Source organism: Equus quagga, chromosome 19, assembly GCF_021613505.1.
Source record: "Equus quagga isolate Etosha38 chromosome 19, UCLA_HA_Equagga_1.0, whole genome shotgun sequence".
NCBI lineage: Eukaryota > Metazoa > Chordata > Mammalia > Perissodactyla > Equidae > Equus > Equus quagga.
The window spans coordinates 38125337-38152622 of NC_060285.1; the positions used below are offsets into that span (position 1 = coordinate 38125337).

General features: G+C 35.3%; 1 protein-coding gene across 1 annotated transcript in view; it reads right to left on the reverse strand.

Annotated features, from left to right (window-relative positions):
• PTPRQ (protein tyrosine phosphatase receptor type Q) overlaps positions 1–27286 on the reverse strand; it is a 196858-nt gene that overhangs the window by 37975 nt on the left and 131597 nt on the right. Inside the window, exons 29-36 of the mRNA XM_046646540.1 lie at positions 23898–24084; positions 20637–20881; positions 18276–18342; positions 15123–15281; positions 14340–14562; positions 12635–12708; positions 2696–2795; positions 113–241 (exon numbers count right to left, since the gene is read on the reverse strand). Coding sequence (XP_046502496.1) covers positions 113–241; positions 2696–2795; positions 12635–12708; positions 14340–14562; positions 15123–15281; positions 18276–18342; positions 20637–20881; positions 23898–24084 — 1184 coding nt within the window. The remainder of the gene's footprint in view (positions 1–112; positions 242–2695; positions 2796–12634; positions 12709–14339; positions 14563–15122; positions 15282–18275; positions 18343–20636; positions 20882–23897; positions 24085–27286) is intronic.

The following is a 27286-nucleotide window of genomic DNA, read 5'->3' on the forward strand; positions in this document are numbered from 1 at the left end:
CTGTGCCCTGTGTAAATAGGAGCCCCACCAACACTTCCAACAAGCGTAGGTCAGAATAGGGTCATGGCTGCAGGCCCGCTGGACCACTGTTCGCCCAGAGGAGTGTGCTCACCGCGTTAATCTCTCGTCCTTCAGTTCCAGGTCTGCCACTGTGATGAGCTGATCCAGCTTGAATTTGGTGTCAATAATTTCTGCATCCCGAGGAGAGTATGTACCACCTTCTTTCTGCTTCTGTCGAATTCTAAAATAAGTGTAAGAAAGTCCAAGAAAGGAATATGTTAGGAAGCATATGAACTTAGGTTCAGTTTTCCTTTTAAGTAAGTATGTCAGTCAAATAATTTCTTTGTTGGGATCACTTCTCTGGATATGCTGCAAATTTATATCTACTCTTTCCTGTTTTAATTCCATAGAACCTATAGTATATTTCTTAACATGTTGTTTTGTTGAAGTTTCAAATTTTAATGAGTATTAACTGATGAAGGCCTGAGCCATTGGCACATTTAATATAGAGAGCAAATGAGACAGATGCTGTGAACTTCCCCCCCCCTCTAGTTGTCTCATAGATTTGTCACGAAGGAAATATGCCAAAGTGGAAATGACTCATTGTTATCACACTGATGCTAAAAGACAACGATTGTTTCTACATATACAAAAATACATAAAAATGTATTTTGAACTGTCTCATTGACTTTTTAAAAATATTGTAAAGTATATTATCTTTATTTAGAATCAGAAAACAGGCTCAAAAATAAAAGTCACATGAATCTGAGAATCACATAAAAGTCTTCTCATTTTAAGCCCTTTACATGCTTATTTCTCTATGACACAGTATAGTATATTACAAAGCAATATTTAGCTCTTCTATTTTTCACCTTTCAAACATTCATTATTTTATTGAGGATGATATAGAAATTATAAAATATGGTCCTTATCCTCAAGGACATTACAATTTAGCTGAGAAGCAGGATCTAAATGTAAAAAAAGCATAGAAAAAGAGAAAAAAGATTCAAACGACAGCTCACAAGACAGTAACTGATGCATTATAAAATGTTATATAAGTGATTACAACTATTAGTATTTAAAGGCGGTAAAGAAGTGTTCCAGAATGAGGAGGAGGAAGCATGTTTCTGGTTGACGAAACAAAAGCAGAGTTGTAGAAAGCCTAAGGACTGTTCAGGTGACAATAGACCCATGTGGCTGAAGAGAAGTCTGTAGGGAAGTTGTGGGGAATACAAGGGGCCCATTTCCTGCCCACATAAGGAGTTCATCCTGAAGGAAATGAGAAGTCAGGCAAGCTTTTAGAGCAGGGAAACAATATGAATAGGGCCAATGCATGCCCCTGAGGCACAAGGACCATATTGTACACAATATGTCTTGAAAAGTGCCTAGAATAATGACCTCTCACCATCTTCTGGCTGTATCTGGGAACAGTATGTGGTATAAGAAAAACATCTTTTTCAAGAGCCTTTCAAACTATCCGTCAAAATGATGATTTAAGAGATTCCAGATGAAACAGGACATGCACTGCATACAAGTTACAGAACAACATCTTTCAGATAAAATAAAAACAGAGCCTATTGAGCTACTTAGGAAATTAGTGGAATGGTTATTTTTACAAATGTAAGATCTCTTTAACTGGGCAATATACCTTATGAAACTAGAGTTTAGGATCATAAGTAAGATTTCCCCCGAGGTCCTGTAAACAACAAGTGAATTAAGAGGCCTATACTGAGATTTTGAAAGGATGCTTGGAAAATGTAGCACAGACATGTTGGTAAAGTCAGCGTGTGAAAGGGTCTCACCATATAATGAAGTTGGATATCTTTAGAGTGCTGACCTACTGTAAAAATTATCACTAGTGTATAAACTTTAAAATTTAGACCTGATTGAAATATTTAAATTAAACCTATCAGAGTTATAAATTATACAAAACAATGTAGAAAGCCTGGTGCCTTCTGCTTTTGTGTTATCACTTTCCTGTCTCTCAGCTCTAAATCCACCCTTCTTTGCCCTGCTTTGTGATACTGTAGCTGCACTCTATAACATTTGTTCTTCATCAATTTCATCAATAGAGGACACTAGAGTGACCCTGGAAGGCAATAGGGACAGGGAGACACTTCCCTGTGTGTTCCAGTGCTGCATTATTATTATTCATTGTGGAAGCCCAGCAGCCCACCTGGATGAGCTCTAGCTGCTTCTTAAGTGCATGGTCTCCCCATGGGTGAATGACTCCAGGTAACTTCAGCCTACCCACACCATCCAGCAAGAGTGGGCTGCTTTATAGACCAACTCCAGCCTGCCAACCCTCCAGGAATAGTGGGTAGCTTCTACTGAACAGCTCCAGCCCCTTCCCTCTGTCATATTTCTTTGCCAACTGATAGGTGATGGGCTGCATGTGCTCATGGTAGCCATTCCATGTCAACCTTGGGGGTGTGACTTCTTCTAGTTCTTAGTTCCTTTACTGTACTCTCTCCTTCAGCCTGGAGTAAGCAGCTGCTTTGTTGCACTTGCTACTTCTGGGCTCCTTAGTGTTCTCTTTTACCCCCTTTATTGGTTAATTATTTCTCTAGTTAATAATTCTTCTTATTAAATGTTTCCCATTCAAGTAACTGTTGTGGCTTCTGTCTCCTGATTAGACTGTGACTGAATAATGCCCATAAAGCATCCTAGGAGTGTAAGTACAAATAAATCTTACCTTGCAAATGCAAAGATAGCTGTTCCAAGAAGAATTATTGAAAGGATACACAAAGTGACTGAAAGAATAATCTCTACAGTTCTTTCTGAAAGTCCTTCACCTGAAGAGGAAGAAGTATAACATCACGATTAAATATTATTATGGAATACTATCTTGGGTCTCAAAACACAGAAAAAATATTTTCTTGGCATATTTCTCAAGAATGCTAATAAAATGTACAAATTTTCTTGTTCCTCTTCTTTTCCTAGATCTTCTAACTTTGGGCCTGAGTTCTTGTTCCTCTTCTGTTTTCTGTCTAAACTCACTCCCTTGGTGAGCCCATCCAGCCTCATGGTTTTAATTTTCACCCACATGATGACGACTACATAATTGCCTACTAGAGTTGTAATTAAAATTTCAAAATCAACATGTCCAAAGATAAACTCCTCTACTTCCCTCCTTGCAACTGCATCCTTCCACCTCTTAGTTGATGGCAACATCACTGTTCCAGTTGCTTAGGCCCAAAACCTTGGAGTCATACTTGACTCTCTCTTTCTCTCATAGAACACATCCAAAATCTTTAAGGAAATTCTGTTGGCTTCATTTCAAAGTATATACACTTTTCACTAACAGAAACTAGGAAAACTTGGAGAGACAGTAATTCCAAAGCGAGAGTAGGGCACAAAAGGAATTCAGACATCCAATAGGGCAAAAAAGCTAAGAAGCTATCAAAGTCTAATGGTATGAAAAGAACAGATCATCTTGAAGAGGTTCCTACTGGCCAAAGAGAGAACAATTTAAACTTCATAATGAATAAAAACTGAAATTGATTGAAATAAAGTTGATTATAATAATCCATGGGTTTTAACACTATTCAATGAAAGAAATAAAAAATAAACAAAAACATTAATTTGTAAAGATTGGTTATGGCTAGACTGTAACTTTCCTCACTCTAAAAATTTGTAATTAAAGGGAGAAAATTAAGCATTTTTTTCTGGGTTTCTCATATGAACTGCATGGTATGGGTTAAAAAAAATAGTCCTAGTTAAGGAGATTAAGCCCTTAATTAGGGAAGAATTCTGTTTAATAAATGTGGAAGGAGTAATAAAATTAGAAATTAATTTTTCATTCTTAATGAAATAATTGGTTCAGGTAACAATTCTAAATGTGTCTTTTATTGTTATTGTTGTTGCTGAGGAAGATTAGCCCTGAGCCAACATCTGTTCCAATCCTCCTCCACTTTATATGTGGGTTGCCACCACAGCATGGCTGATGAGTGGTGTAGGTCTGTGCCCAGGCCACCAAAGCAGAGTGCACCAAACTTAACCACTGTGCCATGGGGCCAGCCCCTCATAAATGCGTCTTTAATGATTAGGAGACATGTTGATCAGAAATTGGATATTTGCAGGATGCCAAAATATGACCCCACAGATTATTTGCTGGTTATGCCAAGGGAAAAAACAACTTTCCAATGAAGGATCATGCTGCTACCATGAAATTTACTGATAATTTTAACATCACTGAAAATGTGACAACCAGGTATTTTACACCTCCTGATGCGAGGTACTTTAATCTAGGCCCCAGCACCCATAAAGTATCACTGCCAAAAATGTCGATGTGACTATTAAAACCTTTAGATTCTAGTTGTAATTTATAGGAAAGAAGGGCGAGGAGGAAGAAATAAAATCACATTAAGAGAAAGCAATCAGACAAATCCAGAATATGAGACTTCTGCAGGATGCCTCATCCGGTTGCATCAATGAGTCTATGGCCTCGGCAAAGAAGAGGAAGAAGAGTATTTCTAGATTAAAAGAGATTAAGAGACATAACAATCAAAGATGATGTGTGAACCTCTTATTTGGATCCTGAGTCAAACAAACTATAAAGAAAAAAACAGAGGGTGATTTTAAAATAGTATGTGGTATTATATAATATCAAGAATTTATCATCAATTTTGATTAACTGTGACAATATAATGAAAATGTACTTAGAGAAAGAAACTAAAGTATTCTGGGGTGGAATATAATGCTTTCTGTGATTTATTTTAAAATACTTCAGAAATAAAAGAACAAATTTATAAATAAAATAAATGTGGCAAAATGTTAAAAATTTAATTAGTGGGTATTTGGGGGTTCAGTATGCTACTCAAACCTTCAGTGTCTGCTCTGTTCACCTCTCACACCTCTGCTGCCAGCATGCTGATCCAGGCCACTATTCTGTTTTGCATGAATTATTGTATGGACACCTGGTCCAATGGAATCCCTGTATCCACCCTTATCCCCTTTCTATCTATTCTCAACATAGCAGCAAGAGTAATCCTTTTAAAACATTACCTCTCTGCTTAAAATTCTCATCTCTCACAGAGAAAAGCTGAAATCCTTCCAATGGCCTATGAGATCTGGTCTTCGTAATCCTCTGGTTTCCTGTTACCTCTTTGGCTCCCTCCGCCCCCCTCCCAGTCTCTGCCTTGCTGACTCCTCTGGAGCCAGCCTGACATCCTTGTTCCTGGAACACACCAGGTCACTCTTGACACAGGGCTGTTGCATTGGCTTCTTGCTCTACCTGTAAAAGGTATTTCCTTTGTATATCTGCCTGGGTAGCCATTTCATTACCTGCAACAGGTGCCATTTCATTACCTCCTTCGAGGCCTATGCTGACCACCTCTAACAGATTGAGGGTATGTATCATTCCAAAATTCCTATGTTGAAGCTCTAACTCCCAGTGTGGCTGTGTTTGGAGTAAGGAGTTAATTAACATTAAATGAGATCATAAGGGCTGGGTCCTAATCTGATAGAATTAACATCCTTATAAGAAGAGACCCTCAAAAGCTAGCTCCTTTCCACTCACACAGGCTGAGGAAAGGCATATGAGGACACAGCAAGAAGGAAGCCCTCTGAAAGCCGGGAAGAGAGCCCTCGGCAGATCCTAAATTGACTGAAACCTTGTTCTTCAACTTCTAGCCTCCAGTACTGTGAGAAGAAAAATTTCTGCTGTTTAAGGCCCCCAGCCTACAGTATCTTGTTATGGCAGCCCGAGCAGACTAAGATATGACCTATTTGATTGAAAATGACAACTCCCTCACTTCCTGCCTCCCCCTTCTACATCTTCTGCAAGCTGTTCTACTTTTTCTTATCTCCATAGCCGTTATCACCTTTTTTTTTCACACTATATATATACATTTTATATATATACAATACACACACACATATGTAATGGATAAGAGTATATTGGGCCAGTTTGAGCCAAAAAAGAAAGCAAAGTGACAATACTACCATTAGAAAACATAAAATGTAGGTAAAATGCATTAAACAGAAATAATTCATTTCAGTTTGATAATACTTTTCAAACTCAATAAAGATATAATTGCACGAAACTTTATCCATCAAATGGAATGTCTTCACAATATATAAAGCAAAAACTCTTGTAAGTGTAGACAACATTAACAGAAATATGAATGTCGATGATTTTAACACACCACATTTGGTCAAGTAGACATAACATGCATAATTGGATAATAAAAGAAATAAGGTTGATTTACTAGATACGTCAAACTTTTTAACCAACAGAGAATATATATTCTTTTTTTTATTAAATTTTTATTTTTTTCGGATGTACATCATATTTCAAATTCTGTATACATTACGTCATGTTCACCACCCGAACACACTAAGTAATGACTTTTTAACACATAATTCATTTATTTATTATCATTATTTATTGTCTGTCCAGAACGTAAGCTCCCTGAGGACAGAAGTCTTGGTTTTATTCAAAACTGTATTCCAAGTTCCGAGAATAGTAACAGGTCCATAGAAAATGCTCAATAAATATTTGCTAAATTTACTAATGAATAAATATATTGGTTTTGAAATAGATATTAAAAATTTTCAGGTTGAAGACCAAGCATTTAATGAAATAAGAATATACAAATTATTAATCGTTTATTTTAGACACAGCTATTATTGTTGAAATCAATTTTAAGGTACATGATTTATAATTTATAATTTTACTCTAAAAAGATTAAAGTCAAGTGACAAAATGAAATAGGTTAGCTATCTGTACACTATGCAGGGATTAATGTTTCATCTTTTTTCCCTGGATTGGTGCTTATGAAATGTTAACAACTTGAAAGGGTTCCTGTGGCTATTCTCCATGGTAGGTGTGAATGAATCCTGAATCGTAAACAGTTTTCAGAGTTTCATGGTCGTCTAGAATCTCCAGCTAAATTTCAAAGATGCTAAAGCAGCATGTAGCTCATAAAGTATTTTGGATATACCTTTTTTATGCATTAAAATATGGATGGTTTATTTCATGAATTTTCACACATGGACTCTAGCTGGAAATGCTTGGGAAAGAAAACCTGAAGATGAATAAAGAACCATATTTATCAGGTACTAATGAATCACTGGACCTTAGAACTCAGTGGGAAAAAAATGATTTCATAAAATGTTTTTTCAGATTAGATTACCACTTCAAAGCACTAGCCAGACGAAGTGAAGAAATGACATATAATGTAATAATAAACAACATGTAATCCTTTGGGCACGTATATTACAAAAGTACTACTAGGAAAGGACAAAGTGTACCACAATTGTCAAGTACAGATTCTGCCTCACTGCTATGTATGTCCCCACAGAGCACTACCCCTACAGAAAGAAGTCACTCCTCCAAATCCTTTCATAGAAAATGGAATTCTTTCCCTTGAAAATATACACGATTCTTTTTGTAATAAGCATAAATCATTTCCTGACTAGACTTAAAATCCTAAGAAAGGTCAAATTAAATTATGTTATATTTGCATAATAAAATGTACTACTGTAATGAAGCAAATCATAATTATGAAGCATGAACTAATTTTTCATAAGCATTATCTTTCGATTGGAATTATCATTATTTAAACTCAGATATGGATCTGATTGCTTAAGCTGGTTATATGTTTCTAAGAAGCTTGAATTAAATGAGTTATAAAATTCATAGGCCAACGTCTGGCTCTTGATACAGGTGCATGTTATGTGAAAGATCTTCTTCTTAGTATTATTATAATTATGATTATTATTTTTTTAAAAGATTGGCACCTGAGCTAACAACTGTTGCCAATCTTTTTTTTGTCTGCTTTTTCTCCCCAAATCACCCCCCCAAGTATATAGTTGTATGTTTTAGTTGTGGGTCCTTCTAGTTGTGGCATGTGGGATGCTGCCTCAGCATGGCCTGACAAATGGTGCCATGTCCGTGCCCAGGATCCGAACCAGTGAAACGCAGGGCCGCCAAAGCAGAGAGTGTGAACTTAACCACTCGGCCATGGGGCGAGCCTCCAATTAGTATTATTATTAATCTCAAAAGAAAACCAGTTTTTATAATAGAACTTGAGTATAAGGAGTTCTTCTCTTTCAGCCCAATACTAGTCATTCTGGATATTCAATCTACACAAAGAACTTACTAAAAGTTACTCAATTTCATAGTTCAAGAAATATAAATTAAAAGACCCTAGACAGATGCTATTTTCATACACCAGATTGGCAAAACATTAAAAGTATAATAAACAGTGGGTTCCAAGGTGTAGGGAAAAGTCACACTTACTCATTGTTTAAAAAAACAAAAAGGAATTATTGTATCTTTATGTGTAAAAGTAAAGCATTCTTATGTGTGAATGTTAACCTCAAAAAGCTAAAATGAGAAGGTAAAAAGAGAACAGCTAGAAATAATTTAAAATACTGAGAATAGAAAATGGTACAGCAAGGATAGGGAGTCTGTGGGAGCAGAAGCATCACTAAGAGTAATGAAATTGAAAGCTCCTTGGGCACTAGGAATTTGCAGGCAATGTGGTACAGTGGGTGCAACACAGCACTGACTGCAGTCACCCTGCCCAGCTCTAAAAGCTGGTGCTGCCGCGTCCTAGCTCTGTAACCCTGGGCAGGTTGCTTACAGACTCGGTAATTCTGATTTCCTACCAATAAATTGGAGATATTTATAAACAGGAAATCATGTTATAGGGTTGTAGCGAAGAATACAGGAGTTTATATATAAAAACACCCATAAAAGTGTTGGCACATAAATAATCAAGGTTTAGTATCTGTATTAATAAATACTTCTTATTTATTCATCCATAAATAAACAAGGTTTAGTATCTTTATTAATAAATACTTCTTATTTATTCATCCATTCATTCATCTGATTTAATCTCCCAACTAGTTTATGAAGTAGGCATCATTATTCTCATTTTGGAAATAAGATTTCAGAAGTTAATTTCTTAAGTAACTAACCCATGGTTACATAAACTCAATAAATGCCCAAACTGCCTGAAATATGCCTATCTGAGTGCAAAGTCTATGAGGTTCACCGCCACATTACCACTGCCTTGTTAACATCGTAAAACTTTCACCTGTTCCTCTGGTGTCTTGGAGGCAAGTAATTATTCGTTGCAAAAAATACATAGCAACTCCCTGTTTCTGCTTATAAGCAAGCATACCAGAATTTTTCATTGTTAGCATAGTGATTACATGAGAAGTGTTATGACAAAAGAAAACAATCACAGAATCTTTGCCATTGGGCGTAAAGTCTCCTCTTGCTCAGTTTTAATGAAGCCCTCTAAGGTGCAGAAAGAGTGTCTGGTTCTCAAATCACAAGAATCACCTATAGTTAAACCTTGTAATCAAAATATTGTCTACAAGCGGTTTCCACAAACTGATGGGCCTAAGGAGGATTTTTAAAAAGAATATAAGAAGCATTCTTGTGAATTTTGCTAATAAAACTGCTAATGCTCAATCCTGAGTGAAAACAAAATCAAATAAGTTGTAAGTACTTTTTCGGATTAAAATAATGACACATGTCATTTCCCATGTTTATTCGTACAGGCCGTAAAGATTTCCTAAAGTACAAACTCGTCTTCCACCCGCTCATCCTTATCCAGCAAAGCCTTGCCTGAGCCCTTCTCACTTGGACTTCTATTAGCCCCTTTCACTAAACTGAAACCTTTAGTTCATCCATCTATGATGACCCTTTCGCCCCTAATTTTGACTTCCAAATACCAATACCTCTGAAAGGCACAACCACTGTCAAAATGGTCTGTCTTGGAAGAATATACCCTATACTAACTTAAAAACACAGCGTTGCGAAGGCACTTAAATCCTGGAGATTTTATTGATAGGCAGCTCAGCTTGGAGCTCATTGCCTGTGGTGTGCAAAATACCAGTGATGACTGTGCACCCACTGATGGTTTGATGACCTAGACGGGACCTGGACTTCTTTCACTGTAGTCTGAGATCACATACACACATCGGTCTTCAGCAGGCTTGCTAGGAACGTTGGGAGTCACTAGCCTGTTGCAAATGCTGGCACATATCCCAATACATGACATATTTGAGAGAAAAAAGGACTTGAACATCCTTTGTAACTTTATGATGATTCCAGGAGCATTATATCAATGCATTTTATGATTTGCTTTCCCCCATTCTCACAACCATGAACCATTCTTTGCCATTGACCGGTGACCATTACAGAAAAGATCAACTTTATTTCCTTTCTGAGTCCTTCTACTATATCTTTCTTGGCACTGTTCTTTTTCCAAAAACTCTTATGACTCCATGGCCTTTTATTCATTTCAAATCATGGATCAGGGCCAATTCTCAAGGATTCTGTTTCATGCCTGATCCATCAGGGTGAATTTGATATCCAGAAAACCACAACATCCAATAGCAAGATAAAAAACTAATGTGAGGACAGAAATTGATGGTGTCAAATCCATTAACCCACAAAATGACTGGGCTACTTTGCTAGTCATTCAGAAATTCTGCTCCAGTGGTGTACTCCATACTCCAAATCTGAACACCTCATTTCACCACAACTGAGGGTTGCACAGCTAGCAATTTCCTCCACTGTTTCCTGCCACTGTTTTACTACCTATAACTGACTACCTAGATAGCAGAACTCCATGTAGTCAATCCAGAATTAGCATTACAGGGCAGAAGCCTAATACAAAGCCCACGGAAGACCACTCTAAAGAGGAGCCTTCAGGCCGTCCTTATATCAGGGGTCTATAAATAATATATAAACTCTGAAAAATTTGATCATAGATACATGGGACCCTTCCTTGTCACTACCCGTGACCACCCCACTGGCTTTCCACCTACCGCATCCAGTCTGTGTTTCACCAATCCCTCCTTCCCTTCCCTAACCTTGGCAGGATCATGTCCTCTGCCCTTCCTTCCACATCTTACATCCCTCTAGGCCCCTGCTGTTACTGGGGCACACGAACATTAGCCCCTGGATGAAGGGGTGGTGGTGGTGTGATTCCAAGAAGGAACCAGAGAACCGACAGTGTGTTTCTGCTACCTTCTAGAATTAATTATTGTATCCCACTACCTTGACTGTGAGAGAAAGGGAGAAAAATAAGACCATTGCTGAGGAGCACCTTGAGACTACCTGCAGCCTAAGTGCTGGATGAGGCCTACCCTTGACTAGAGGGAAGCCATTTTGTGGAATCTGAGGAATCACGTCCCTGTGCACCATGGTACCTGTTGCCTGGCTTTTCCCATTTTTCATTCCTCTTACCCTGGATGTCTCAACCTCACCTCTCAGATAACTGACTGAGCATGCTGTTCTCACATCAATAATCTGTATGACACCAGCAAGCACACAACAAACAACACAGGCAAGGAGATTTCTTCTTACTACTTCTCCTACAAAATCTCATCTCCCTGAGACATATGAGCTATGCATTTTGTCTGTGTGTCTTAGCTTCCCGCAGTAAACACACTAGGATCGCTATTTAGCTGCAATAATCGTTTCTGAATGCTGTAACCTAAGGGACATTATCTGGTGCCATCAAGACATTTCCATTACTGTGGTGGTATCAGAGTATGATAACCTCAGCTATCAAATGAAGAAATACTTAACAATTTCAAAACCACAAATCTAGACAGCCAATTTTAAAATGACTGAATTATTGGGTAAAATTAATCAAAACAGTGGTTTTATGGAACTAGGCAGCATGGCCAAAGACATTTATATGTTCTTCTTCTATAAACATTTATGTAGGACCACATGCCCCTTCTTAATTTCTTCAAAATCCAAGCTTTCTTTAACTAAGTGGAGGCTGTAGAAGCTGCTTTTTATACAATTAATATTCTATAGCCAAATGAACATTTCTAATTGAAAATGGTGGAACAATCTCTCATCTTCCAGCCACAACTCTCACTGAAATTACTGCAGCTCATGATATGCTCTGGATCTGAGCAACACACAAATGTCCACATTCTCAGAGTTCCATGCAGAGGAAATAGGAAGTTGTGATCTGCTCAGAGAAATCCTAAGGAAATAACTTCTCCTGAGGAAGTATATTTCTCAATACACTTTGATTACTATCCAAAAAGAATATATTAAGCATTTAAAATTGTACTAACTATAAAATATTAATATCTTTACATACGTTGTTTTATTTAAATCTTTCCAGGGAGACACCATTTTCCATATAAGGAAGCTGAGATTTATAGAAATTAAATTATTTTCTCAAGTGATGGAGCCAAGGTTTGAATCCAGGTGTAAATCCTGTATTTGTATTGTAACGGTTATGAAATCTGAGATGGAATCCTGGCAGAGCCACTTAATCACTTAATCTGGGCCTTTGTTTCCTCATCTATAACCTTAGCATCTAACAGGGTCTCTCAACCTCAGCACTATCGACATTATGGGATAGGTTATTCTTTGCTGGAGGAGCTGTCCTATGCAATCTAGGACCTCCAGCAGCATCCCTGGCCTCTGCCCACTAGAAGCGAAAAGCTTGGCCTCCACAGTTCTGAAAACCAAAAATGGCTCCAGACATTGTCAGATGTCCCTGGAGAGTAATCTAGAAATGAATTTATGCTTGAGAATGTTCAGTCATGGATTATTTCATTTACTAATGAATATTACAACAGTGATTAGTATGTTGAGATTGTAAATGAAATTAAACTGCAAAATATGTCTTACCTAAAGTCTTAACAGGATCAGAGTAATCAGAGTCTGTAAACTGTCCCATGACATTTGTGGCTCTAAATTTAAATCTATGAAATAAAAAAAAGCGAAAATGAACAATTTGCAAGCCATATGACTATTTTCTATGAATAATTTAACAGATAGCTATGAAAAATGTACAATTTCATTCAAGACAAAATAAATTTACAAGATGTAAACTTGGTATACTATCTTTAAGTGAGATAAGCAATCATCCTGCACATGGACCTCGTGAACTTCATGAGAGCCAGACTCATGAGCAGTCGGCAGGTTAATCTGATAAAGCAGAACACCTCCCTCATAGATTCGTTTGGGTGAAATGATTCAACGTTTTTACGAAAGTGTGTTGTATAAACATACTTTATAAATATAAAGCATAATAACTGTTATATCTCAACCACCTTTGAAAATACCAGTGAACCAGATTTAGAATGGTCATATAGAATTTAGTTTGTTCACATGTAAACAAATTAAGAACAATGCTTCTTAACTCTGTGTGTGTACAGCCGACTTTTCACATTCTTTGCTTTTATGACACATGAAATAGAAAATGGCTGCAGAAGAGAACCAATCTTAAAAATCACTGCATGAGTCTAACATCCTCAGAGACAACCAAAATTTGCCTTATTTAAAAACTATAGGCATCCAGGCGTTTTAAAATATAAGACCAATTTACGTTAATAAATTGCAGTGCACAATTTAAGTTCTACTTTTCTCAAGTTCTTAAAATTTTATTGATTATATAAAGAGTCTGGGGAAATATGCAAAATAAATAATACTTGAATATTAAACTTTGTGGTACATCATTTTCATCTGTCATATGTATGAAGACTAAATTTCAGGAAATAACTTGGTAACCAAAGTAATTGTACTTAATAATACATGATAGAGCATTCTTTTTCAAATGCCTAACTTTTCTAATGTTAACTTGGCCTAGGATATTCATCAAAAAATTAATAATGCTGTAACTAGCAGGCAAAACTGAAACTAATTGCATTTTTCAAATTTAGTAGTAAAAAGTATATTTTGTAAATTAAATAATTAAAAAAATTTTTAAATTGTATTCTTATAAAAATAGTGTAGTCAATTTAACAGAAGAAAATAATCAATTTAGCAAAGCATTTAATAAAGTCAAAATGTCAGCATTGTTTTTTAATAGATTATTATGATCTACAAAATGCCAAGTGTTATAGTGAATTGTAAAGATTTCAATCACTCATTTAGATGTTTGATGGTACAAAGAGCAGAAAATTATTGCTATGACTGAGGGAAACTGAAGCCATCATTAACCAAAAGACTAGGATCGTGTTTCCAAAGACCTGTACATTAGCATGGCAACATAATGAGTGAAAAACACAAAGCACTACACATTAGTCACATTGTCCTCTACAGAAAGAATTAAATTCTTCTACCTATGTTCTCCAATTGCACATTTTTCATCTTGTCCTTATGTCACTTATATCAAATCATAATTACTTTTAAGCTAGCCTGCTCTTGCTATAGAACTATACATTTATGGGATGTAAGGACAATGCCTTGTTGATCTTTACCTTGTATCAGGTCATGATACATTATGGATGCCCAGTGCTTACTGGAAAGATGAAAGGATGGGTAGATGGATGGTTGAAAGATGTCAACTAGCTTGTTAACATGATGCATAGTAAGCATAAACAATACTTACAAATATTGCTTTTTTGGTTTCAGGGGCCCATTGCAAATTTTGTCTTCATTGCCAGGAATCATACATGCATTATCAGCACCAATGATGTAGATTTCTTCATTGCCACTGAACTTTGTCTTTCCTTCTGTACATGGGGGGTTAGGAAAGCCTTCATTTGTAAAATATGGCCTTGGTTTATTAAAGTATGCATCATACCACTTTGTTACATTTCCATCATGCTGAGCTGCTTTCAGAAAAAAAGAATAATGATTACAAGTAATATATGAATGTATTTTCACATTTATAAAAAGTTTTTCTATAATTGCATGAGGAAAATCTGGATGCAACATCTGTCACTCTATGAACCACCAGGGATGATTCAGCTGATCTACCTGGATAAGCAGGCAACCCTATCCTTTCCCATCACACGTGAATCTATAGGCATTACTGTAGAGGACGGCTTCCCAGGAAGAGAAAGAACATCTCTCAGTCAAGGGTAACTCGCTTGTTCACACCTCCAAAGATGCTATCAAGACCCTATCTTGCCAACATCAAAATAATCCTATCAGCATATAGAATAAATAAATCATATATTTTAACTATGCCTTTTCTTATTTTGGTAAAATATTTTAGGTCTAAATTAACGATTAGTATAATTAATGATAATACTGACAATCTATTAAGCTCAAGAGTTGTGTGATAATCAGGAGTCAGCCTTAGATTACTAATTTTGAACTGACATTTTTTAGCATTTGGTAATTCACATTCTACAATTTAACAAGATAAGCTGACATCTGATGATACCTCCTGCTTCTGCCACAAGCACTTGTACATTTTTAATTGGTCCATGATCATCGTTGTAGTAACATATTGGCATTCTGATTGTGATTGTTGTGGAAGTCACCAGCAGTTTCCCTGTGGCATCATAAATAGGGATGGGCTTGGTTTTCGGTCGTGCTGGAGCTATACACAAAGAAGAAATATCACTACCATTGATTGATTGTTTCTGAAGAGAAGAAAAACATTTAAAATTCTCATTTCATGCAGGTAATTTACAGATAAAGTGAGGACAAACATAAATAACAAAAGAAACAGAGTTTTGCTTGGATACAGCAGATATTTAGCAATTATTATCTCCTGATGGTATAATTATATATTTGAGACTTGCCTGAGATAATGGGGCGCAGGTGTGATTTTTCAGGCATCTGACTCCTCTTCACATATTAAAAAAATTTAAATTATATACGCTTTCAGTCATATATAATTTTCATAAATGCATTAAATTATACTAATATTTTAGTGGATTTTTTTATTCTTTTACTTCCTTTAGCTGGTTCATTAATTTCTATTCTAATCACACCAGCACCACCCCCCCACTGTTGATCCATGCCAAATATAAGGATGACACCCTCCCATATTTTTCTCCACATTCACATAATCATATAAAAATACATAAAGTCATACATAATGGATTCTTCTCACTGTTTCCTCTTTTTTAAATGGGGCTATATTACATATTATGATTACTCCACATATTGCTTTTCTTGCGTAAACATGACTCGTGTAAGTCTTTCCAAGTCACTAAGCACAGGGCTAACTCATTATTCTTAATGACTATGTTGTATATCATGGTGCAACCACACCATATTTATTCAATCCTTCATCTAGTAATGGAAATTCACTTGTTCTTAAGGTTTTGAACATTTGCTGCAATAATTAGCCTTATAGGTTAGCTTTATTTATTGATTCTTTTATTTCTATGGAATAGATTCCCAAGAGTAGAATTTCTGGAACAAAAAATATATGTATTTTTAACTTTAATACATATTGCCAGAATAATTTCTAAAAGTGCCATGATATTTCATGTTAATGCATACAAATATGTCCATAATCAATGTTTGTAGAAGCTCTGCTTGTTTTGTTTCACCTTATAGCTATGTATACTAGCTATTTGAGCATCAGTAAGTTGCTTAATCAAAATTCAATTACCATATTTATTAAATTTTTTAAAAAATCCTCTCAATAATGTCATAAAATTGGCAACACTATTTGCATTTTATAGATGAGGAAATGGCCTTTTGTCACATAGCTATAAAAGGGAAATATCAAGATTTGAGCCAAATCTTTTTGACTTGATCCTTCAGCTCACTCCTCTGAAACATGCGGGCTGTAATGACATTCGATGTGTAGAAAGTTTATTGGGAGAAATATCTGTGAAGAATAAAGGGACAGGGAGCAGGAGTAGGTGGTGAGAGCCTTTAGACCAGAGATCACGTGTCTGACACCTGTGAACGAGGAGAAGGAAGGCAGGATTAAGTACGAAGAACCTGAGTTTTCAAAGAGTTCTGGGAAACTCTCAACAAGGCCACTGGGGAGTCCCCGAGAAAAGGTTTCCAGTTAGAAGAATCTGGCACTGTCCGTTACTATCCAACTTGATTTTATCTGTCAAATGCAAATTTAATGAGACTGCTATTAAGTCAATGCCATTCCACGTCACTAATAAAATCTTGCATATTACTGGAGAAAATTAATTTCTCTATGATGCCACCACTGCCACCAGTACTCATATATCTTCTCTAGGTGACTGGTCATGAGCCTATCTGCCACATCTAAGGAGTGGAAAGCCAGACCTAATCCTCTTTACCTGCGGATGAGCAAAGCATCTGGAATGGAAAATTTTACTGAAGAATAAATATATTGTTACCTGCATAACTGCGTAATGGCCACTGAATAACAAAAAGAAATTAAGATAGTATGACATAAGCTCTTCTTTACGAAGTCATTTTGTAAAATAGCTGACATTTTCGAAGACTTTATGTATTTGTACATTCCAAACACATAACTTATCAATTAAAAGAAAATAATTAATACTTATAAGTAATATTACAATTATATAAACTACTCATTGATGAAAAGATAAAATTTATCAGCTTCATCTGACAGTGAATATTTCTTATTCTTAACAGTACTGGTTTCTAGGCCTTGTCTTAAGAGTTTTTCTAATATAATCTCTTTTAATCCTCACAACAATCTATGAGATAAAAACTAATATTATCTCCATGACAGAGGTTAAGAAACTTGCCCAAAGTCAAACTGATATCAAGCGGCCATCCACGATTCAATCTCAGCAGTCTGAGCCCAGACTCAGCCTGGAGCTGGCACTTTAATCACTGTGCTCTGCTGTCCTTCCCAAAGATTGAGAAAAGTTACTTTTTGATTGAAAAAGAGAATAATTGGGTGGAATTCTACTAAAGATTCATACATTTCAGTTTTTTATCTCTCTGCATGTTTTATCACAGATTTTTAGAGAAATGACACAATTGCATGCATGTTTTCAGTCTCAGGAAGAGAAGAAACCTTGAATGAATGAATGGTCCTAAACTCTTAAAAATCTTTTGGGGACTTTTTGAGGGGCAGGAGGCCTCCGAATCTTAGTCATAGTTTCTACGAAAAATATCTGTCAGAATAATGGATTGATTAGATCCACTTTATAGTCAGAATCACAAAGTGGAATATATGGTAATTTGGTAAACACTATTTGATTACTTGAAAAGAATCTGACTTTCAAGATAAATAAAGATCAGTCAAGGAATCTAATTAGAACTAGCCAAAGTCTAGTTATGGGCAATTTAAAGGGTGTTTTCTTTTCAATAAAATTAAAAAGCCTAAAATAACAGGCTATAAAATCTGTCTTAGAAAAGTTTAAATTTAGAAGAAAAGAAATATAAGATAAATAGCAGGTGGGCATTCTCTTTATGTAACATGGTAATTTGTATCATTATTTAGACTTTTAATTATAGCTTTAACAAGCATACATTACTACTTAATGTATCTTATTATATGCATACGCATCACTTAAAATCTTGACTTCATCCTTAACTCTAATACAGAATACAAATTACAATTAACTCTGATTAAGACAACAGCATTTCGCAGGAAGGCATCTCATGTATGTACCTTTAATATCCATGGTTATTCTCATCTGAACCTTTGGCCCTGCACCAGCACTATTGATCGCGTAAATCTAAAACAAAGAAACATCTTGTTACTATTTTCAAATTACTGCTTATGTGTATATATAATTATAGTTATATGTAATTTTAAGATGATTCCATTTTTAAAGACAACTGCATCTAGTCTATTAGTTATATTTTTCTTGCACTCACTTAAATGAATACAGTATTTAGAGGAAGACTATTTAACCACAAAGTAGTTCTTAAAACTGATATTATGGTACCAAACCCTGAGAACAAAGACCTAAACAGCCCGATCACAAAGCCCATGAAAGGACGTGGCTTCAATTTGAATCCGTAGGAAGAAAGAGCAGAAAGCCACCATGTCTACACTCTCCATCTATTCTAACATCTGTTCCTTCTGCAGCTAGGTAACTCAGGCTTTCTTTAAATCCATATTCAAGATCCTCTTTTTTTTCCTTCTCTGAGATGAAATCCTATTCCTTCAGCCTCCCAGTTTTCCTGTATTAAATCATCCCTCTGAAAGTTGGCCCTTATGCCCTTTTTCACCCCTGCCCCAAAGTATCTGAAGCTATAACCTGCGTAATGCAGCATATACACATAAAGCATTTCTGTTTGTATATACAGGGTGATTTACACAAATGGGAATCCTTTCAATTAACCTTGTGCTTAGGATGCTGTAGACACAGAATCTTCTTTTATTCACTTTATCTTGCTATATAAAATAAAGACTACGTACTTGGCCAATTTTGTTGTATTGATAAATACGATTCAGAACATATCTTACTGAAATTAATTAAATTTGTTTTATATATTAGCTGCCCACTCTTCACACCATGGACGCTTTGGAAGTGTTTTGATTGAATCAAAATTATAAAATATATGGTGTGGTACGTACAGTAAACAGGCCAAGCCCATAAAATGTAGTTTAAAAATGTCTAAAAGAAATACTTATTGGAGTATGTACATTTCAAAAAGGAAGCAATCAAAATGAAAAATGATGTTATGGAATACTTGATTATGTTTATTTCTTTATGGTACAACCTAACCTTTAAGTGAGATAAATGAAAAAGTTAGGCAGTGCTTCTCAAATTGCAGTGTGCAAAGAAGGCACATCAAACCCTGTTAAAGGAAGATAGGTTGTGATTCAGTAGGTTGGGGCAGGTGCAAAAGTTTTACATTTCTAATAAACTCTCAGGTGTTCAGGATGCTGTAAATTGCACTTTGCAAACAGAAGATTCATTTATTTTCTTTAAATTACAAATTAGTTGTACATTGTCATATTTCCTATTTGTTCTTTTATTTCCAAAAGCCAAAACTGGTACAGCACTCACCATAACTATTAATATTTAATACTTACAAAAATCCTATAAAAGAACTTACTATTCCTATTACTAATTTTTCAGATAAGGAAACTGTGGCACAGATTTGAAGAAACTGCCCAGATAGAAACTAGTAGAAACTAGGATTTGAACCTAGATCAGTTCATTCTCTTAACCACCACCTTCTCTCTAACAGATTTTTCACAATGATGGTCCACTTAATGGTACATGCAACAAGAATCCTAGCAAGACAGATTATACAATAAGCTATAAAGTGAGTGAGGGAAGGAATGGATATATATATACAAATTATTAATGAGAGTGTTCTGATATAATCATAAAGAGTTGGTAGGAGGATTACTTACTAACATTCTTGAATGTTTAGGGTGGATTCTGTGTTCTTAAAAGATAATCCTCTGGATCATATAATTCTATTTGAAAATTCCAGGACATGCTACAAAAATAGTCAAAGGGTGGAACAAATTGTGTGTGTGTGTGTCTGTGTGAATGTATATGAACTCACATACATATTTACTTTCCAAAATGGATAATTTAGAATTGAAATATAAAATGTTGTTGGCTTTCAGTAATAGTTGTGTGAAATATATGTCAATCTCAATCATGTAAATAGTTATTGCCGCCCTTTGCTTTGGAAATTTCCTTTTCCATTTTCCATTTACACTCACACATTAACAGTTTCCCTTTAGGCAAAATGACCTCTTTCTATATCACTGCTCTTTTGCTTTTAACATGCATTTTCTTACACCTTTATTTTATTTCTGGATTTCTACTATAATTATGCAAGTTTTTTTGTCATCTACATATTTTGATAGGGCGTACTTTTATAACAGGAAATCAGCAATTTCATTTCTCTAAACCTATTTTCTGTTGGCATGTCTTAAACGATCCCACAAAAAGATATGAAAAATGTAGTGTGTACGTAAGCTGCAGTAGTTTTGAATGCTGAGTTTGTAAATTGACTTTGTTAAATAGGTAAATAATTAAAAGCTATGAATACGTACACTGATATTGTATGTATGTCCACCTTTTAGTCCTTCTAACACTGCAATGACGGATGTGTCAGTTTTCTGGATAATGCTGAGATTGTGAATCTGGAAGGCAGTAGGGTCATCTTCTCTGTAAACCAAAGCTTGATATACTTGGATGTTTCCATTGGGTTGAGAAGGAGGAAGGAATGTTAACTGGAATTTTGTAACTTCGTCTGGTATCTTCTGAAAGGTCATGTTGTTAGGTGGATCCTTTGGGACTAAATGCAATAATTAGCAATTAAAATTTTCTAAAAATTTGTGTTCTCCTTGATCTCCATATAAAACTTATTTGCTTCAAATTTCTGTTTACAAAGAGTATTACACAGGTTATTTAAACTATATATTAATATTCTTAATTAATATATTAAACTATATTATAGAAACAAGCAAAATGGATGATGCATTGTAGAATCATTGACACCTATGGGTCACAGAAACCACAACAGGGATCCAGTTCGTCTGCTTATTTATTTACTTTCAATAGCAATAACTTTTATACAGAATACATCTCTCTGATTTTTCAAACTTACTTAAAGATAATATAGATTCAGAGGAAGTGGCAAAAATCATACATACAGTCCCCTGTAAACGTCCCCCAGTTTTCCCTTGTGGTGACATCTTATGTACCTGAGGTTTAATATCAAACCTAGAAACTGACATTGGCACAATACAGTTAGCTAGACTACAGATCTTATTCAGATTTCACCATTTTATCATGCTTGCCCCTATGTGTGTGTAGTCCTTGCAATTTGATCCCATGTATAGATTCCTGTAACCGTCACCAGAAACAAGATACAAAAACTACTCCATCACCATGAAGAACCTTCCTCCAACTATCCCCTTGTACTTGCACTTCATGCCTCCCCACAACAGTAATCATTCTCCATCTCCATAGTTTTGTCATTTTAAGAAAAACAATAGCATAATGACCTTGAAGTCCATCAGGGTTGTTGTACATATCAATAGTTCATTCTTTTTCTATTGCTGCGTAATGTTCATTTTCTAGATGTACTAGTGTTTATTTAATCATAGAAAAACATTTGGGTTGTTTCCAGTTTTTTTATTATTAATAAATCTGCTATTAACATTCATATACAGATGTTTATGTGAACATAAGTTTCCAATTCTCTGTGGTAAATGCCCAAGAGTGTAATTGCTGGATCATGTGATAAGTGCATGTTTAGTTTTTTAAAAGATTACCAAACTATTTTCCAATGTGGCTACACCATTTTACGTTCCCACTAGCAGTGTTTAGAGAGCCAGTCTTTCTGCATCTTCGCCAGCGTTTTGTGTTATCACTATTTTTAAAGTTATTATTTTATCTGTTCTAATAGATGCATAGTGAGATCTTACTGCGGTTTTAATGTGGATTTCCCTAATAGCTAATGATGCTGAAAATCTATCTTATCGTGAGTTTATTTGCCAATCATATCTCCTCTTTGTTGAAATGTCTGTTCATGTCTTTTGTCAAATTTCTAATTGGATCTTTTTAAGTGTTGAGTTTTGAGAGTTCTTCATATATTCCAGATATTCCAGTTTATTTTTGTTAAATAAAAGTTAGCCTAAAGTATAACTAGCTAAGTATTAATACATTATTATGAAAGAAAATGATATACGTGAGGATAAGATCATTTTATGAATACAGGACCTAGTTCTTGCTTTACTATATAATTAGTGTTCTTTACATAAACGGCTGATTGAATGAATACATGTATTTTGATCAAATTGAAATGGATATATTCTTCCATTCTAAGTAATGAATCTCCATGAAGAAGGCTTTTAATATTTGCTTGTCAATAGCTCAGATGCTTAAGCTTCATTTTCTTGCAATCATCTTTATACATAGTGCCCTGTGGCAAGCAAAAAAAAAAAACTGAGAAAAGAAAGAAAGAGGAACAGATAAATATGTTATTGTGTCAAATATCACATTTTAAGTGGAAACATGCATAACTAAAATAAAGGTCAAATGGGTTCAACACATTTTCACAACATTTGCTGTTATACATTTTTACAGTACATGAGAAATACTTATTTTATGAGACTTTTTCTAAAAATAGAATTAGGTTTAAAGTTGGATAAGTGAAAGAATTCTCTAAGTGCTAGAAAGAACTTCCTGTCTTCCAAATAGGTTTGGTTTTACATCTAAAATTCTATTCTTGGAGGTTTAGGAAAAATTTATTAAATTAGAACATCCCTGGGAGAGGTGGCATATTAAAATTTGCAACCAACGCTTTATGGTATGAATGTGAATAAGTTCAGCAGCATCTTTCCTCACAGATGGGTAGAATGAGGGAGAAGTGCAAAAAGTACAATAATAAAACAGATACCTGGGATACACGTGGCAGCAAAATGGAAAAAAGTGGAATTTTAAGGTGTTGAGGATAAGATGTACCTTTTCATTTAGAACCCTAATTTTATAGACAGTAGAGTATATAACATAAGGAAAAGACTAGCTAAAAATATTTTTACCTCCTACACTTACCTTACAGATAGCAACAAAGAAACTATAACAGCACATCCCTTCATGTGCTCTTTCCAAAGAGACATCTGGTGGCAAAGAACATCAGGAGTCTGAAGGAGGGCGGGGCAAGCGAGTTCTGGGATGTTGACTTTCTACATTTAATTTTGAATGGTACAATCTTATTATTCATTCAAACCCTGTTCATAGGAACTTGAGGAAATCTGCATAGATTCTGTTATTTATCATATAGATTATAAAACATGTTAATAAAACATGTCACTTAACTAAGTGAAGAAAACAGATATGGCAAACATGACCTAGATTCTAATGTTGAAGTCCAGATTACTTAACAATAGACTATTATTACTTTAATGTGCATTGAAATCATGGGTCACAAATAACTACAATGAAATTTTTAGGTGAAGCATTACAGGCCATAGACAATTGGAAAAATCATGTCTTAGGCAAGGTAACTCAATTTCTGAAACATTGAGTGTGTAAATAAATGCAAAAAAAGTACAATTGGGTACCTTGTTATGAACTAATTTGATTGTGTATTTACAAAGACTGATTGTTCTACATAATTCCACCTTGCTTTGAAAATGTGAATGGAAACCTTCATTTTTGTCAATCACAGTGAGTCACTGAATTTTATATTTATACGCTTTAAAAATTTTCGTAACACTTACCCTTTGAGGGTGGGGTGTGAGAAAGTGTAAAAAAGACACCAAACTTTCAGTTAATTTTTAGCAATGATGAAAAATATGCCTTACCTGATTCTAAAGTAGTAACAATCACTTCAGAACTCGACTTTCCGTCTACATACGCAGCAGTAATGTTTCCGGTGAATGCTGTGATCACCACGGAATACCTTGTGAATATTTTCAAATCTTTAATTTCTATGGTTTTATTTTCTTCATTTGATTTAATTAAGGAAATATTAAATTCATCAGTATCAACCTACAGGAAAAAAGTAGGCAACAATGAATGGAAGCAGCACTTGAGACACAAATCACTACAATACAACAATACAAAGCTACGCGGGATATATTTATCCAGCCAAAATTCAAATTATTACTATTATTATTATTATTATTTTACAGTCAGATTGTCCTGGGAAATCTAAAGTGCTACTTAGAATTATTTTGACAAATGAAAGTAAAAGGAAAAAAAGCCAATCAACCAACCACCATCAATCAACCCACCCAATAAACAGGCAGAAGTCATCTCTGTAGTCCGTGAACCTCTACTTTGTACTCCAATGTTTTACGTGAGAAAGATAGGTTTTGGTGTCCAACCGTCAAGCGTTCTAACCCCACCTTGGTTACTTAACAGCTTCTGTAGCATTTGACAAGTCACTTCTGCTCTCTGTGTCTTACTTTCTGTGTATGTATAATTGGGGTAATAAATCTACTTATACTGATTTTGTTGAGATTTAGAAAAAATAGATCTGAAGTAGCTGCATAGAGATTTTGATATTTTTTTACCATAACCCACAAAAAGGAAATACATTTGTAACATAATTCAGGATATATGTATGTGTGTGTGTGTGTGTATACACTCATATATATTTCTTTATAAGTAAAAAATGATTTTCAGAAATACAACTTCTTTCTGAAATGCACTTTGATATTTTTCTGCTCTTTTTAATTTTACTCCAGTTCATTTAAAAATGCTGGTCATGATGGCAGTTTGAAAAACTCTGACCTAGCACTTCACATGCACTGGGTAAGGAGTTGATTAACTGTGGATGTCATAATTATTACATGTGCACAAATGAGTATCCTTAGGTATATTTAGATATAGCCATATAATTTTTTCAAACATAGTTTATCTCTGATGGAGAATCTGGCCTATTCACCATAGGGATTAAACATAGCAAAAAATTTCTAGCAGTAGGTAGTAGGGCTTTTCCTGAGATGAACATCAAAAAATTTGAAATCTTATTATGCGTGCTCTCTCAGGTTTGTGGTTGTGCCATGGAGTCATCGAATCCTAGCGCCCTGTGGACAGCAGAGTAGAACCCTGCCTGGACTTTTTGCACCATCCTCTCCCCTTCTGGCGCTCGATCAGACAGTGCTCCCCTGCTGTTCATAGGGTTTTCAAGGCCAGAGTGGTGGAGGGAGATGTTTCGCTTCTCGAAAGTGGTAGAAAAACAAGTCAGCTTAGAAATCCAATTGATCAGACACATGTACTCACTGGTAGGAAGTGTGTGTATGTTTAATTAGTTGTCAACATTTAAATATCACATAAAAATCTGGCTTTTAAAATTTTCCTTAAGACTAAGCTTCTATTCATGCTGGGTAACAATTTTCTAGAGCTGAGTGACAGGTGACTTCTGTAATGGGGCAGGGGTCTCCAATTCATCACCGCCCACCCACTTGACTTCACTTTGATGGCTCCTTTATGTTGCTTGCCTGACTACTATCACTATTTGAACTCTGATTTTACAGAGTTGAGGTGAATTCCTTACGAGTCCATAACTACTTAGGAGCTGAGATAGGATTTGCCCCCAGGTCTTTCAAGAACTCTCTGCACTACCACAGGTCATTGGGCCTGATCTCATAAAGTGAAATTAAACTACTCCAATGCCTTCCACTAAAACAATGGAGAACAAATATCAAGTAGTAAAAATAAGACATGGCATGTATATAATCCTCCAGATCTTAAAAATATTTAATAAAGTTCAAAAACATGTTGGGTCCTTGAATACAGCATATGCAAAAATTCATTATCTGTCTTCACTAAACCTACTCCGCCTTCATTGTTATTACCCATTATTCATCCACATGCCCAGGACTGAAATGTCAGACTTTTTTTGACCCATCATCTGCCTTCAATCAGTTTCAAGTTTGTTGCTCGTATTATATTCGATCACGTATTATTATTATGACATGTCTCCCATCGTTTTTGAAGTGTGGTGGTTTTACATACAATGTCAGTTATTAGACATTTGGTCTATTTTCTCTCCTTTTCCTGCCCCGCCTGCCCCCTTCTGCACCTGGCACACCCTCTTCATGTCTCAAGTACCAGAACAAATTTATCCTGTTCTGTGAAAGTCTCCTCTTTAGCCTACATCCCCCATAACACGAACTTACTTACTTTGATAGTTTATACTCTGAAAAAACTGCATACTGCACACTCATTGTAGGGAATAGAAGATACTCAATAAGCATTTATTAAGTAAAAAAATAAAGGGACAATGAACAAGGACCACAAAATGCATTAATTTCCAGTAGAATCATCCAGGAAGATATCTGCACCCATATCTCTTCATTTAAGATTGTCAATTTTTGCTTAATTTGAGTTTTTTAAGGAAAGAGTTTTATGTCTTTGTGGCTGGTATTTGGCAAAGCCAAGGCTGCAGCCTAAGTCCTAAATTCAATGACGTGTGTTCTTCCCTGGCCTGGCAGCCAATGACTCTTGAAGGTAGTTACATATTCATGAAATGAGCTGCAGATAAGCTCTACAAAGACAGTGACCACGTCATTCTTGTTCATGTCTACGTATCCAGAACCTAGCACAATGCTGGCATGTTGGATGTATTTAAAAATGTGTGTTGAATGAATGAAGGAAGGAACTAAATGACTACTTAGTTCCAAGAATCCCAGGAAAAGTGAGAAGTCCTACAATCTGTTTGATTTCTTGCTATCTTTGATCCAAAGGGGTTTTGGTGAGCATATATTTCAATTTGGCAATTTTTTTTGCTAGTTGATGACTTTTCCTTTCTCTTATCACACCATTGTCTGCTGGTCTTAGCTAGCTCTTCACTATTTAAGAAGTTGTTTATGGTCTCTGTGCCTCAGTTCCCCTTATGCAAAATGAACATAATATTTACACCAAAATGTTGTTAGAGAAAATAAGATATGATAAGATAATGCATATGAAGAAGCCAACATGTAACTTACAGAAAATAAGCAATTACAATATTAGTTATCTTTCCGTCCTTCTCTTTCCCTTGCTCATTTTTAATCTCAATAAGAATGTTAAGAGGATGAGGTTATAAATTACTTTTTAAAATGTCTTATTTTCCCTTCTTTTAAGCACAAATTCCAAGATAGAACAAATTTTGTTAATAATGTGTCTTTTATTTGATAGAGCAGAGCATTATCATTTTTAATTTGCTTTTAATGCATTTCCCAGAGCATTTGTCATCATGTTG